The sequence below is a fragment of the Osmia bicornis genome, chromosome 4, assembly GCF_907164935.1.
Source record: "Osmia bicornis bicornis chromosome 4, iOsmBic2.1, whole genome shotgun sequence".
Classification (NCBI taxonomy): domain Eukaryota; kingdom Metazoa; phylum Arthropoda; class Insecta; order Hymenoptera; family Megachilidae; genus Osmia; species Osmia bicornis.
This window is the reverse complement of record NC_060219.1, coordinates 11,341,750-11,355,426: the sequence shown is the minus strand read 5'-3', so window position 1 is coordinate 11,355,426 and position 13,677 is coordinate 11,341,750. Positions and strand designations below refer to the sequence as shown.

Genomic DNA, 13,677 nt, shown 5'->3' with positions numbered 1-13,677 from the left:
GAGGCCGCCAAATGATTCTACGATCTCAAATACATATTTACATAGAAAGAATCCCCTCGCAATTAATTCAAAGGCTTTAAAAAAATAAGAAAACTAGTCAATACTTCACTTGCTGTTTAAATACATGCAAAGGATCAAACCTTTTTCTTGTTGACTTATTCGAGTTTTTAGAGCAAGTAAAAGCTTTTTCAAACATCAAATATTGACCAAATTATATCAGTGAAAAAATATGGAGATCGATGAGAAACAAATGTTTGAATCTAACATGATAAATGCATGTATGATGGGACATTTCCAAGTTATTCACAAATATCTTGAATGTAATGATTTTTTATATTAATAGCAATAGTAACAATTTATAATTGTTCATCATTTTCTATAATTGTTCATAGTATACAACATAAATGACGTTTTATGTACTGGATGGACACCGCTCTTATATGCTGCATCAGGTGCACAAGCAGAAGTTATTGACTATTTTATAAAGAATGGGGCTGATGTTAATAAACATAAAGGTATTTTACTTGTTTTTCATTTTTTATTTTACATAAAATGATGTTTTATGTAAATAATATTATGTTGCAGATGGATATACCCCATTAATGATATTATGCAATTCCTCAAAAAATACAGTGGAAACTCGCCTAACGTGTTTAAAGTTATTAACAAAAGCAGGTGCTAATGTAAATGCAAGCAATAAGCAAAAGTAACAAAAAAATTTAATGTGTTTTGTGAAACATTATGCTAATTTTGATAACTATAAATTAATATTTTTCTAGACAAACACCTCTAATGTTTGCTTCTATGTCGCAAGAACCAGAATTTGTGGCAGAACTAATAAAACATGTTAAAAATATTGATGCATACGACAATAGAAAACAAACTGTAAGTAATTCTGATGATAACAATGTATAGAATTACAAACATATTTTTTCTAGGCTCTGATGTATGCCATAATAGCTAACAAACCAGAAATAGTTAAAATATTAGTGGAAAATACAGCCAATGTTGCATTAACTGACATTAATGATTTAACTGCTAGAGATATAGCTTCTATGAAAGGATATGATAAAGTAAGTTAAAATGTAAATTATACATTAATATGATATAAAATACAAAATAATGTTCATATAATTGTTATAGATTCTATCTTTATTACATTTTAATGAAGAAGTAGAAGAAGAAACCATACCTACTTATGAAATAGCTAAAATGTATAATTGGATGGATATGTTTCCATTGTTAACTAATATAAGCAATAAAACTATAGATTTTGACGTATATACAATTTTACATGGAATGGGCTTAGAAAAGTATAGTTACATCTTTCAAGGGACGAGCCTTAAAGCTTTTTTAAAGTTAACGGAACAAGACCTCTGCCGATTAGGAATAGAAATTAATGCACATAGAATTCAATTTATAGAACATCTTCATAAATTTCATAGGAAAAAATGGAGTATACAGAGTATTGGTGCAATCGATAAGTCTTTACCTTATACGTATGCTTGCTTTTAAATGTTATAATCTTGCAAAAATAAAATGTGAGAAATTGCTATCATCCCTTTCTTTCAGATTATATGACGGTATAGTTTCTTTAGGTACAGTAGCCAAACAGGTTGCAATTATCGGCACTAGTTTTGAGCATATTAAGAACGATTTACTAAAAGCAAATGATAACAATATACATTTAACCAAAGAACAAATGTCTAATTATGAAGAAGAAATTGTAAAAACACAAAAAACTCTATGCGTGCTCAAAAAGGAACTTGAACAAATGGGAGCACTCTCGAAAAAGGTAAATATAAGTATACATATCTTATATTTAAACATAATATATTTTGTCCAAAACTATCTTTATTTTAATGTAGATTCGAAAGGATGATAATATTGGTACACCAGCGACGTATATTTGTCCAAAAAACCATAGGATTAATTGGTCTATACTTTTAGGTATTACACTTACTGTGGGAATATATTTCTCTAAAAGAGTATATATTCAAACTTATTAGTTGATCACTTAACGAAACTGTGATTTCATCTACCTCGAACCCTCCTACAATATGCTGTCAACATTATTAATAAATTATTTATACAGAATTTAAATACATACTCTATTGTATTTATATATAAATCTGAAAAACACTTAATAAAATACGTACATACATATCTTTCGTAACATACGCATTAGATTTTTAATGTCCATTTGAATTAGTTAATTTTTTCATTAATGGAAATAAGGGATGAAATGTTGGAAGATTCTGTTGTCTGACAGTTAATTGATAACGTTCCAAAGCTCCGCTAAAAAAGCTTATTCTATCTCTTTCTTTTGGATGATTATCCATCCATTGTGATAGTCGTCCCACCGACCAATTTGCGTTCTAAGTATGAGAGTTTATAAATTCACTATCCAGATAATTCAGTTTCGTTAAAGAAAAATTATAATGTAAATTTACATAATCATACCTGATGCGGAGACACTAATTCAGGGGGTGCTGTAGAAAATAAATGCGAAAGAACGAGAGAACGGGGTATGCCGCAGTCTCCATCATCTTCTAAAATTTTATGAACAATTTCATCAGGATTAAACGGAATCAATGCTTTCAATGCTCTTAGTGTTCTATACTGTTGTTGTTCCGATGATCCGAGTTGTCCACCTCTACATAATGGAGCAACAGCTACTTCTATCTAAATAAAAATTACGTTTAAATCTGAACATTATCTTCTGACATGACGTATCATTTATTTACATACCTGATTGAAATCAGCGATAAGCTTTGCTTTCCCAAAATCTGTTAATGGTCTTAACAAGCAAGCGTGTCTTAGGAAAAGTTCAATGCACCGTGAAGCAACAGTCTTACAGCTTAAAAAAACAATAAAGTTACGTAGTTTAACTTTAATTAATTACAAACTTAATGCAAAACATAACTAATTGTAATTTGCTTACCATTCGGCAACAACCGCTTGATTTTTATATGGTACGAGAAATGTGTTTACAGATCTTAAAATAAATCCTTGTAATTCACGCATATAAAGCGAACAATTTATCTCTTTTCCCAAAGGACTACTAGGACTGTATGAAAAAAAAAAATAATTAAATGATGATAATAATAATTAAATGTATTTTCTTATATTTTCACATGAAAAATACAATACTTACTCTCGAAATTCTGAATCATCGTGCATCGTTAAAATAATACTTTCAATGGCATCACTGATAGAAGCCAACAATGGCGATAATATATTTTTCGTTAATTCATCAGTTTCTTTAAGAGCTACAGTAATCACCGTGCTTCCTTCGGATGGTAAGCCAGTAGATAAATTTGCTATTACACGACTTATTTGACTAGAAAGATAATAGAGCAGATTTGCAAGTAACACGTTTGTCTGTTGTACAGTAGTAGGAGAATCAATCACTTGACTAGCTTCTCCACCCACGAGTAATCCTTGTTCACATTTTAAACAGAAAAGTCTTATAGCCTTGCCTACATTTCGAGCAACCACTATTGAAAGACCATCGTCAACTAACGATACACTCAATTCGCTATAAATAAAATGATAAATATTTAATACATATATATTGTAACAGTAGTAACAAAGATATATATACGTATGTTTCAATTTACTTTGTTACTGTGCGTATGAGACTATCAATTTCATCCTGCGTCGGTAATCCCTCTCCAGAAAACATAGTATGTACAGGGTCCAATAAACGCGATACAGAACGTGATAAATATGCATTTTCAAAAGGTAATAATACATTACGACTACGGAAAATTGAAAACGAATTATACATTTTATGTTGCACAAATTAAAGTTTTCTTTTTCTTTTTTCATTTATTCAAATATTTTTATACTTACTCAATATGATATATGCCAATACTTCGTGATCTTTCTTTTAATCGTTTACTTAGATCTAAAAATATTCTTAAAAATTTTGGATATTCACCTTCTAATGCCTGTTTTACAAATGATGATCCTGAAAGTGCAAAAATATTTTATTTAATTCTTGCAGGAAAACAGAGCGCAGTAATCAATTTACCTTGAGCACGTTCGATTAATACTTTGGAAAGTAGACAATTCACTCTGTCCCAAAATTTTTGCGATAATTCGTCTAATCCTTTTATATGGTGTTCTAATAATATTCTTTGTAATAATTCAATCTAAAATCATGAACACAAGCAGATGTTGTTGAATGTTAAAAATAAATAATTAGATATTAAGAAAGTTCTTATTTTCTACATCTAATAAAATTGTACAGCTACTTGTAAACAATGTGTATACAGCGTATCTTGAAAAAGTCTTTCAAGATTTTCCCAAATTCGTGTACGTAAATTTCCAGAAGAACCAGGAGAAGGGATGGCAGCCCTTCCAGGTGCTCCTCTTTTTCCAAAATCATGATTCGATGCTAAAGTCACATCTAAAGATTCTGTAGCAATCTTTTCAATTTCAGATAAAGCAGAATCCATAATGTTGTCTATAGCTCCATTTACAATTCCTAAATTTTCGAATACTTGTACAGCTGTACTAATCTGGTTGTTATAATTTTATAATTATTAATTGTACAGAACAATATCATTTGCAAAAATTCACATCTATTTAAGTATATACTTTTCCTCTATCCATTGTCTGTAAACCTTGAGTTAATGTATGAGTTGCTAGTCTTTGTACTGTCATTCTATGAGCTTTTACAGCTTGCTGATCATCAGCTATAACATCTAAGCCATTTAAATCTGTATCCATCATTAACTGTTCTAAAAGTTTATAAAATATTATAAAATATCAAATTGATAAGAACATAAGATTAATATACCTAGTTCGTGAAGACTATTGGCAGCTTTTATAATATCAGGTCCTTGTACATTATTTGTCATTTGAGAATATAAACGTTTTGATAAATGTTGCATTCTAGCAACTCTCCTTAACAAATCAGAAGTCTCATGAAGTCTTGCTAAAACAACTGTTTGTGTCTCAATTCTGTTAAAAGGATCAACAATCTTTCCACGTAAACGTTCTACAGCTGATAACAAGCTCTAAAATAAAATAACCACTGCTATTTTAAAAATGTATATTTATTTACATATATAATAATGATATTTTTACCTGAACATGAGATTGCATTATTGAAAGCACTCCTTCCAATTTTTCAACCCATGTTGCTTGCGATAATAAATCTTCATGATTGGCTAACACTTGTTTTTGTAATTCGCTGTTTAGTATTTCGATAGCTAAAATGAAGAGTACGTATAAATATGTTTCATAATTTAACAATATCCAGTTAATATTTTAATTTTGTTACTTACCTTGTCCTAACTTATTTATTTGTTTAGCTACCGACAGTACTTGATTAACATCAGCTTTTTTAGATTTACCATCAAGAAACTGTTTTAAAAAATCTGAAAAACATATTATGTATGTATATTTAAAAGGATACCAGTTATATATAATTTAAAACATCTACTTGAAAATAAATTACCATCAGTTTCTATTTCTTCCCAATTGCTAATTTCATCCATTATCAGATTAATAATGTTAAAAATACAAACCGAAGGGGAAAAGTACCGAATGACACCGTATAAGCTTCAAGTATTCGATCAATTTATATTTCGGATTTATTTCGGATAGATTACAAGTACATTGATTCTTCTTATTATTTGTTATACTAATATAAATTGTATCGTATTTATTTCCATTAGTATTTTACGGAAACGTTGTAACTGTAATACCGATATTATATATATACATATATACAATAAATACGTATGTAAACATAAATACAGCTTTCAAATGTATGGGTTACATCATGCATGAGTGGGTATACACATACTATCTAAGCATACGAAAAACGATTTTAAGCTTTCCAGTTAAAATTAACACATAATTTTGATTAAAAAGCTGCTCAAAATAACTCGTTATAAGAAATGATACATAGTCTGTTCATTATCAACTCATCAGGGTAAGTTTCTAATCTTAAATACCCAAGTAAATATAAAGATTTGACAAGTAGTTGGTTAACAAAATACATGCATCTTATTAAAATACATAAACCATCTGTAGCATATAATGTTAGGGATAAATACTTTTATTTGCAATTAAAAGTCCTTAATAAATAAGGATCTTTCTATTTTATGAAGTTAGAATATTAATTTTACAGAGATGTATTTATGGAGAAACATTGGAAAAGTGCAGTTGCAAGATCATTATGCGATTACTTTTTTGATCAACAGAGAAGAGTTTTATCTCCAGAGGATACACCACCAGTAATAGCAACACCTCATCATTATCTTATTAGTATATACAGATGTAATATGTTCTTTGTTGCAGTATGTATGACAGAAGGTATTTGTTTAATTTCAAGCACTAATATGCTTTAGATGTAAGATCTTATGAAAATAACAGTTTTTTATTCTAGTTCCACCATTATTTGTAATTGAATTTTTACACAGAGTAGTGGACACTTTTGAAGATTATTTCAGCGAATGTACAGAAACTATCATAAAAGAAAATTATGTGGTTGTATATGAATTATTGGATGAAATGTTGGACAATGGTTTTCCATTAGCTACAGAATCTAACATCTTAAAAGAACTTATTAAACCTCCAAATATTTTAAGAACTATTGCAAATACTGTTACAGGCAAATCTAAGTAGATATCTTAATTATTTGTCAATAATAAAATGCAAAAATTATTTTATGTGCTTGATATTATATTTATAAATTACAGTGTTAGCGCGATATTGCCAAGCGGACAACTATCTAACGTTCCTTGGAGACGTACTGGTGTTAAGTATACAAATAACGAAGCCTATTTTGATGTTGTGGAAGAAGTGGATGCTATTATTGATAGAACAGGTGCAACAGTATTTGCTGAAATCCAAGGCTATGTGTGTATTTTCTATAATATCATTAATGTTATTTCAACATTGATAAGAATATTTGAAAACACTATTTAAATTACAGATTGACTGTTGTATAAAGTTAAGTGGTATGCCAGACTTAACTCTTTCTTTTATGAATCCTAGATTATTTGATGATGTCAGTTTTCATCCTTGCGTTCGATTTAAAAGATGGGAGGTAATAATAATAATTGTGAGCTTGAAATTACTAATAATACGATTAACAAAATATTCTTTTTCTTCTAGTCGGAACGAATATTATCTTTCATTCCACCGGACGGTAATTTCCGTCTTCTTTCTTATCACATAGGATCGCAAAGTATTGTAGCAATTCCAATATACGTAAGACACAACATTAGTCTGAAAGAACCAGGAGGTGGTAGATTAGATATAACTGTGGGACCAAAACAAACTATTGGCAGAACTGTATGCATTTTTATTTTATATGAAAATATAAAAATTAATGTCATATTCAAGTGCTGTGTATATTTTAGGTAGAAAATGTTACATTGGAAATTCCTATGCCAAAAATAGTATTGAATTGTACATTGACTCCTAATCAAGGAAAATATTCGTTTGACCCTGTTAGTAAAATATTATTGTGGGATATTGGAAGAATAGATGTTTCCAAATTGCCAAATTTAAGAGGCTCGGTACGGTAATAATAATAATAATAATAATAATGAAAAAGTCTATAACATTAAAGTATTAGAAATTAAAGAAATGTAAGAAAACATACATAATATTTTTTAGATAACTATCCAAAGTTCTGCAAGTGTATTGGAGTCTAATCCTGCAATTAATGTACGTATGTATATATGATTTATACATAATGTTATTATACAGAATAATTGAAGTATTTTATTTTAGGTTCATTTTACAATAAATCAGTTAGCAGTTTCTGGCTTAAAAGTTAATCGACTAGATATGTATGGAGAAAAATATAAACCATTTAAAGGGGTTAAATACATTACTAAAGCTGGTAAATTTCAAATAAGAATGTAAATTCAAAGAACAAGTAAAAGTATGAAATATTTTTCACATCAATACTGAGATTAAATATCTATCTAATAATTTGTAAAGGTCCAAATAAACTCCAGTAAAATGAGCTTGCTTTCTTCTTGTTTCTAACCGATAAGGTATAATGATAATAATCATATATGTCACGTATTTTAAAAATTAATTTTATTAACAAAATATGTCTCGTAAAAAATCTTATGTAACATGTAACTTTTAATGCGCAATTTGTAAATTATTTACCTTAAATTGTTATTTATTTACATAAATAATTAATTATGTTGCAGGTTGATAGTTTAATAATTTTTTAGCTTCTAGATCTTCCCATGTCTGATGCGTTGCGTATGTAAATAAACGTTCCATGTTAGTAGCATAAATAGTATGGCTATTGACAAGATTTTTGTATATCTGTTTATGATAGAACAGTATTAGATAATATTAAAACAGTATTTTGAATCATCAAGTTTGTTAATATACGTAATATATTACTTTCTCTTACCTTCAGCGTATATTGTAAATCAGCTGTATTAACAGGTTTTAATGGAGGGGGAATAGTTTGAGAAGAACATGCATAAGCAAATGCTGTTGCTTGTTCTGCTTCTTCAAAATTTGGTTTGATTGTAGGTACTTGACCATAAGGATCTACCATTTCTGTCACGTTATAGTCCGATGGACGGGATATGTGAATAGAGTTTCTTTTCCATGAACTAGGTACTGGTTCTCCGATATTATAAATAAAAGAGCCATCCCTTACAGCATACCCCTTTCTTCTTGTAAATATTGCTGTAAGTATATTTTTTAAGAAGATTTGTGTAGCAGCTATAACTATATGGGCAGTATTCTCTTCTGCTCCATCCATATTATTTTCCCATGCTGCCAGCATTAATCTTGCTAAAACAAAAGTTCTATCTGGCAACACAAGTTCTTGGGCACTAGAGCGATTTGCTCCAATAGGTTCATCCCCGACAGGTGATGAAGTTTGGCTCAAAACCTCAACATACATATCTGCAGGCTATACAATAAAATACAAAAAACTTTATTTTATGTTCATCTTATGTTAATCTTATTGTAAAAAACAAATGGATTAGTTGAAATAACTAATTGCTTTTATACCTCAAAATTTGACTTATCAGTTTTGTATTTACGTTTTAATCTTAGCCTCTTTTCTTTTATAGCTTTCTCTCTATCTATTTTACGAACAGGTGCAGCAGCAGCTAAACCTCTAACTTTATTGAACAGGCAAAGAAGAAACTCATTGTGAAGATGAACTTGATCCTCTGTCATAATATTCCTTGCCTCACAATCAAATTCTTCTTTTGTTGTCTGAAATAATATCTTATAGATCATAATAATACTAATGGTAATTAGTATTAAAATATTTAATCATAAAATAGTATTAATTACCTTCATTTGAAACCATAGCTTCATTTTTTCAAAATACCTGTTAACAATACATGTGTATTTTTAAAAGGTGACATTTAAAAACAACTTACAAAGCTGAAATAGTTCAATTTCATGTATAACAAAAAGCATAAAAAATTAACTTTGTTCCTGTATTTGAAGTTTGCAATATAATTTTAACATATTTCTTAAAAATGAAATATCTCTTACACTTTTGCATTTTCACCCAGTGATGCTACAAGACTTTTTCTAGCTAAGTTTAATTCTTTTGATGTTGTCATTTTTCAATTATTTTCTATATGGATCGAATAACTTAAATATGTAACATATGAATTTCAATCACTGAAAATATATTATTAGTTCACGGATAGACTATACCTGTCATGCTACGAATTTTCGTTCGTTCTGCGCATGTTAACTCTAATTGGCTCAAGCAGGCTTCGTTTGCGCAAGCATGTTGTGGCACCGAGCAGCATATCTAGTGGTCTTATATTTAGCAATATACTTTTCGACCTTTGATATGATCGGTTGTTTCCTCTACTCGTATATTTTTGTTCACCGTGTATACCACCAAGTTAGAAGTGAGAGCAGAGGGCCTCCTGTGAGCTGCGCGAAACGGGTATGATCTTTCGTTGAACGGATACATATACATGATGCTTGATGTAAGAGGTTTCTTTTGATTTCTTACTTTGTCGTATGTATACGGATCTCTCCACCTTGGAATTCAACTATATAGGTGTAATAAGAAGTAATTAAACATTTTAATATATGTATATATACACACACTTTCTAGTACTAAAAATAAGATTATTCTTCTACCTGCCCCTGTGGCCTAATGGATAAGGCATCGGTCTCCTAAACCGGGGATTGTGGGTTCGAGTCCCACCAGGGGTAAAATTGTGTGTGTTTGCTACCGTTAATATTTTTTTCTTTTCTCTTACACTATAGTGATGTGTTGTTCATTACTCTATATTTTGGCACAATCTTCATTGCTATGATATTGTCCTTATATATTTGAAATACTAATTTGTAAATTGACAAGAATGCTATATTTTCATTTATACAAATATTTCATTTGATTTACAAAACTTGTTCACATGATTTGATTTAAAAAATTATAATAGGATCAACAATAGATTGTTTTTTTTTACAACTTTAAATTACCAATACATATTCAGTATTAATTAGCTGCATATTTAGTCTTTATCGTTTTCTATACTGTTATTTTTTTTATCTGCTGCATAATGAGCAATAAATCTTGCAGATGGATCAGAAACTCCCTTTACCCAACGCGGCATCCAAAAGTATGGTACAAAATGTTTTGCACGTCCTTCGTAATGTTTTTCAAACACTTTTCTGAAATGCAAAGAACCGTGTTTTTTTTTTTTTTCGAAGAATAATTTTAGTAGACAGCTTACATCATTGCACAAACTGATTTTACCTGTAATAAAATGCCTCTTTAGTCTTTGGAGTACAATGAGGATATTTTAAATAAGCCTTTTCTAAATCGTCATCCGATACACGAACATCTACAACATCGTGTATAATATGAAAAAGAGACTTTTTGATTGATGTCACACCATCACTAAATGCCTCTTTATGTCTCCATAATATGTTTGATGGTAATAGATTTGTTCCCTCAAACGCAGATCGTAATAAATGTTTCTCAATTCCTCCTGTATCAATTGTAATTATATCATTTGTATTTGTTTACTTTATTTATTATTAGTAATTTGTTATACGAACATTTACCTTGAGGCTGTCTAGAAGCAATATCTAATGATAAGTAATAATTAGTAAATTGAAGGTCTAAGAATGGAACGCGAAGTTCTAAACTAAATGCACTAGTAGTTCTATCTGCTCTTAAGCCATCATATAAATATATATCTTTTAATAATCGAACAGATTCATTATGAGCTTCTGTTGCATTAGGTGCATCTCTGAAATATATATATCCTTGTGCCAGTTCATCTGCACCTTCTCCACTGAATATTACAGTTGTTTTCGTATTATGTTTAATGTATCTTGAGACGAGATACATGCTGAAATGAAATAGATGTAAATGAATAATTAAACAGAGAGTTGAAGAATATTTTGAAGCAAAATAGACGTGTATATACATATCTATTTATACTCGTATATGTAGATTTACCCAATAGAAGCTCGAATCGTAGTGATATCGAATGTTTCCAACTGATAAATTAGTTTATCTAAAATTTCAATTACATCCTTTTCAGAAAAAATTACTTCATGATGTTCTGTCCCTATATAATCTGCAACCTAATAATTATTATACTTATTTATTCTGTAGCGCAGTTGTATGGAAATACAAAAGATTATTTTTAACCTGTCTAGCTGCAATTATATCTGGACTGTCACCCATACCAATTGCAAAACTTTTTATTTTGTATGGCAAATTTATTTCTTTTGCATGTTTGACAAGTAAAGCTGCGATTAAACTTGAATCAAGGCCGCCCGATAATAGACAACCTATTTCTCTATCGGTCATCAGTCTTTTTTTTACAGCAGCTGAAAGTAATTTTCTAATGTTTCCATATACATCTGAATTACTCAAAGCTGAAAGAAAGAGAACACGATGATATAATACGATGATACAATTTATAAATAGTATTTTCTAAATAATAATTTAATTAACCATTCCAAGGAAGATAAACTTGAAAGCTAGGCTTATCATCAGGTTTATGATAATTAACTTTTGATAATAATTTCGTTCGACCATCATCTAAGATTTCGTATTCCTCGTAATAACCTGGCGGAAATGGTTCCAATACCGATTCAGATGTAATTTGTTTTGTTATTCCCATAAGTCCCTAAACATAAATTTGAAGAGAATAAAGTGGGTTCTGTATACAGATAATTTTCGTTTCTTTAAATACCTTGCTCTCAGAACAAACTGCAAGTTGTCCATTTTTAGAGTGAAATCTGAAAATTGGTCTAACACCATAAGGATCTCTGGCAATAAGAATTCTTCTAGTCTTAATATCCATTAAACAGAATGCAAAAACACCATCCAACATTTTAGCAACATTTTCAACACCACCATCTGCATATAAATGTAATATCACCTCCACATCGCATTTAGTAACACGTTTGTATCCATGATCTTGACTGATCTGATAAAATGAAATTTATGAAATAATAAATAAATTTATTAGATAAAAAAAATTTTAATGAAACAACAAAGCAAAGAAATATTACCTCTTTATGATTATAAATTTCTCCATTACATAAGAGAAATAAATGTGGATATTCATAAAGTCTCATTGGTTGCATTCCACAAAGACTGTCGACAATTGCTAATCTGTGAAATCCAAGATAGCCATTCTAAAAATACAGATTAGAAAAATTTCCTTGAATTACATAGTTATTATATTAATAAAAAAATGAATAAAAGAAAGTTTAAAAAACTTGATTAAAATCATACTTTAACTCTGTTATCGAATTCAAGCCTAAAAGCTTCTGGACCACGGTGTGTTATTTTTTCAAAGTTTCCATAAATATGAGTCGAAGTTTGTTTATCTAATCCAAAGAGAGCCCAAATTCCACACATTTTATGTATATTTTATAGAATTTGTTTAAATCTGTTGACCTGTAAAAAGTTATTATAATTTATTAGATATTGAATTGAACAGAATATAATATTAGCATGCAATATTGTATATGTTGTTAGAGTATTTCTTAACAGAAATTAGAGTAATTATAAGATAAAATATTAAAAATAATCTAGAATACCGTATGAAAAATAAAATGGTGCTTTAGCTTTCGATTACTACTGTAAAATGATTAATTACATGAAAGCAAGAAATGTATAAAGTGCTTCCACGTGTTATACATTTTTATACTATATGGTTACGTGTACACGTATGCTTGCGACTGCGCAAAGTTTTCCGATATAAACAATAAAGAACATCGAAATGATGACATATTACACATATATGTATGTATTTTAAAAAATACGCCTTGGAAGGAAACTTGAGAAAAGATTAAACGTGTTACTTAATCATTACTTTGATAAAAGCATAGTAAAGTTTAAACGATATTTTTATATTATACGAATATTTTCATAAAAATATCATACGTAATAACTGATGAATATAATAAGGACTTCGGTATTCGTATATATTATATGTATTACGTATGAATAATAATTGTATTATGTGTGTACTTATGTAAGTAATGAAATATGACAAATGAAATAATTTTTAATAATTTGTATATAAATTCCACCGATTGTGACTCATATATGCATATGCACATAGTTACATAAATACGTGCATTGTGTATGTATATTTAATTATGGTAAAATATAAGAAAAAAGATTGATGGTAAATGGGGTATCGTAAA

At 29.2% G+C, this 13,677-nt stretch overlaps 5 protein-coding genes and 1 non-coding gene across 12 annotated transcripts; 3 read left to right on the top strand and 3 right to left on the bottom strand.

The window, feature by feature from the left end:
- The first annotated feature begins 5 nt into the window (after nucleotides 1-5).
- Nucleotides 6-2,063, top strand: LOC114875197 (ankyrin repeat, SAM and basic leucine zipper domain-containing protein 1-like). The gene is made up of 8 exons (XM_029185208.2): nucleotides 6-320; nucleotides 393-515; nucleotides 586-706; nucleotides 780-885; nucleotides 939-1,073; nucleotides 1,144-1,499; nucleotides 1,573-1,795; nucleotides 1,869-2,063. The coding sequence occupies exons 1-8, from the start codon at nucleotides 230-232 to the stop codon at nucleotides 2,007-2,009; spliced, it is 1,296 nt and encodes a 431-aa protein (XP_029041041.1). The 5' UTR covers nucleotides 6-229; the 3' UTR covers nucleotides 2,010-2,063.
- On the bottom strand, nucleotides 1,971-5,731 carry LOC114875135 (conserved oligomeric Golgi complex subunit 5). 2 transcript variants are annotated; one of them, XM_029185100.2, is made up of 15 exons: nucleotides 5,474-5,731; nucleotides 5,301-5,393; nucleotides 5,101-5,225; nucleotides 4,811-5,030; nucleotides 4,609-4,751; nucleotides 4,263-4,529; nucleotides 4,040-4,160; nucleotides 3,859-3,976; nucleotides 3,624-3,764; nucleotides 3,158-3,541; nucleotides 2,945-3,070; nucleotides 2,752-2,860; nucleotides 2,464-2,685; nucleotides 2,160-2,378; nucleotides 1,971-2,063 (listed from the first exon to the last, which is right to left on the bottom strand). In XM_029185100.2, exons 1-14 carry the CDS (start codon nucleotides 5,511-5,513, stop codon nucleotides 2,193-2,195), a joined length of 2,295 nt encoding a protein of 764 aa, XP_029040933.1. In that variant the 5' UTR covers nucleotides 5,514-5,731; the 3' UTR covers nucleotides 1,971-2,063; nucleotides 2,160-2,192. The 2 variants fall into 2 exon arrangements, with proteins under 2 accessions (XP_029040933.1, XP_029040942.1); XM_029185109.2 differs by having other exon boundaries at nucleotides 2,164-2,378.
- A 71-nt stretch (nucleotides 5,732-5,802) lies between these two features.
- LOC114875200 (AP-3 complex subunit mu-1) lies at nucleotides 5,803-8,003 on the top strand. Of its 2 annotated transcripts, XM_029185223.2 has the most exons (9): nucleotides 5,803-5,953; nucleotides 6,152-6,336; nucleotides 6,410-6,644; nucleotides 6,723-6,882; nucleotides 6,959-7,072; nucleotides 7,141-7,320; nucleotides 7,389-7,547; nucleotides 7,648-7,698; nucleotides 7,765-8,003. In XM_029185223.2, exons 1-9 carry the CDS (start codon nucleotides 5,919-5,921, stop codon nucleotides 7,897-7,899), a joined length of 1,254 nt encoding a protein of 417 aa, XP_029041056.1. In that variant the 5' UTR covers nucleotides 5,803-5,918; the 3' UTR covers nucleotides 7,900-8,003. The 2 variants fall into 2 exon arrangements, with proteins under 2 accessions (XP_029041056.1, XP_029041065.1); XM_029185232.2 differs by lacking the exon at nucleotides 5,803-5,953 and having other exon boundaries at nucleotides 6,231-6,336; nucleotides 6,444-6,644.
- A 59-nt stretch (nucleotides 8,004-8,062) lies between these two features.
- Nucleotides 8,063-10,271, bottom strand: LOC114875228 (transcriptional adapter 1-like). 4 transcript variants are annotated; one of them, XM_029185303.2, is made up of 5 exons: nucleotides 9,691-10,271; nucleotides 9,316-9,352; nucleotides 9,025-9,246; nucleotides 8,411-8,923; nucleotides 8,063-8,319 (listed from the first exon to the last, which is right to left on the bottom strand). In XM_029185303.2, the coding sequence occupies exons 2-5, from the start codon at nucleotides 9,337-9,339 to the stop codon at nucleotides 8,188-8,190; spliced, it is 891 nt and encodes a 296-aa protein (XP_029041136.1). In that variant the 5' UTR covers nucleotides 9,340-9,352; nucleotides 9,691-10,271; the 3' UTR covers nucleotides 8,063-8,187. The 4 variants fall into 4 exon arrangements, with proteins under 4 accessions (XP_029041136.1, XP_029041146.1, XP_029041115.1 ...); XM_029185313.2 differs by having other exon boundaries at nucleotides 9,025-9,234; XM_029185282.2 differs by lacking the exon at nucleotides 9,691-10,271 and adding an exon at nucleotides 9,523-9,684.
- Trnar-ccu lies at nucleotides 10,134-10,206 on the top strand. Its single transcript has one exon. It is a non-coding gene; the product is annotated as a tRNA-Arg (tRNA).
- Nucleotides 10,272-10,342: 71 nt separating the features above from the next.
- On the bottom strand, nucleotides 10,343-13,366 carry LOC114875148 (asparagine synthetase [glutamine-hydrolyzing]). 2 transcript variants are annotated; one of them, XM_029185118.2, is made up of 10 exons: nucleotides 13,066-13,366; nucleotides 12,758-12,922; nucleotides 12,532-12,657; nucleotides 12,210-12,446; nucleotides 11,969-12,143; nucleotides 11,660-11,889; nucleotides 11,465-11,592; nucleotides 11,065-11,354; nucleotides 10,754-10,988; nucleotides 10,343-10,668 (listed from the first exon to the last, which is right to left on the bottom strand). In XM_029185118.2, exons 2-10 carry the CDS (start codon nucleotides 12,881-12,883, stop codon nucleotides 10,509-10,511), a joined length of 1,707 nt encoding a protein of 568 aa, XP_029040951.2. In that variant the 5' UTR covers nucleotides 12,884-12,922; nucleotides 13,066-13,366; the 3' UTR covers nucleotides 10,343-10,508. The 2 variants fall into 2 exon arrangements, with proteins under 2 accessions (XP_029040951.2, XP_029040961.2); XM_029185128.2 differs by lacking the exon at nucleotides 13,066-13,366 and having other exon boundaries at nucleotides 12,532-12,634; nucleotides 12,758-12,850.
- Nucleotides 13,367-13,677: the final 311 nt, after the last annotated feature.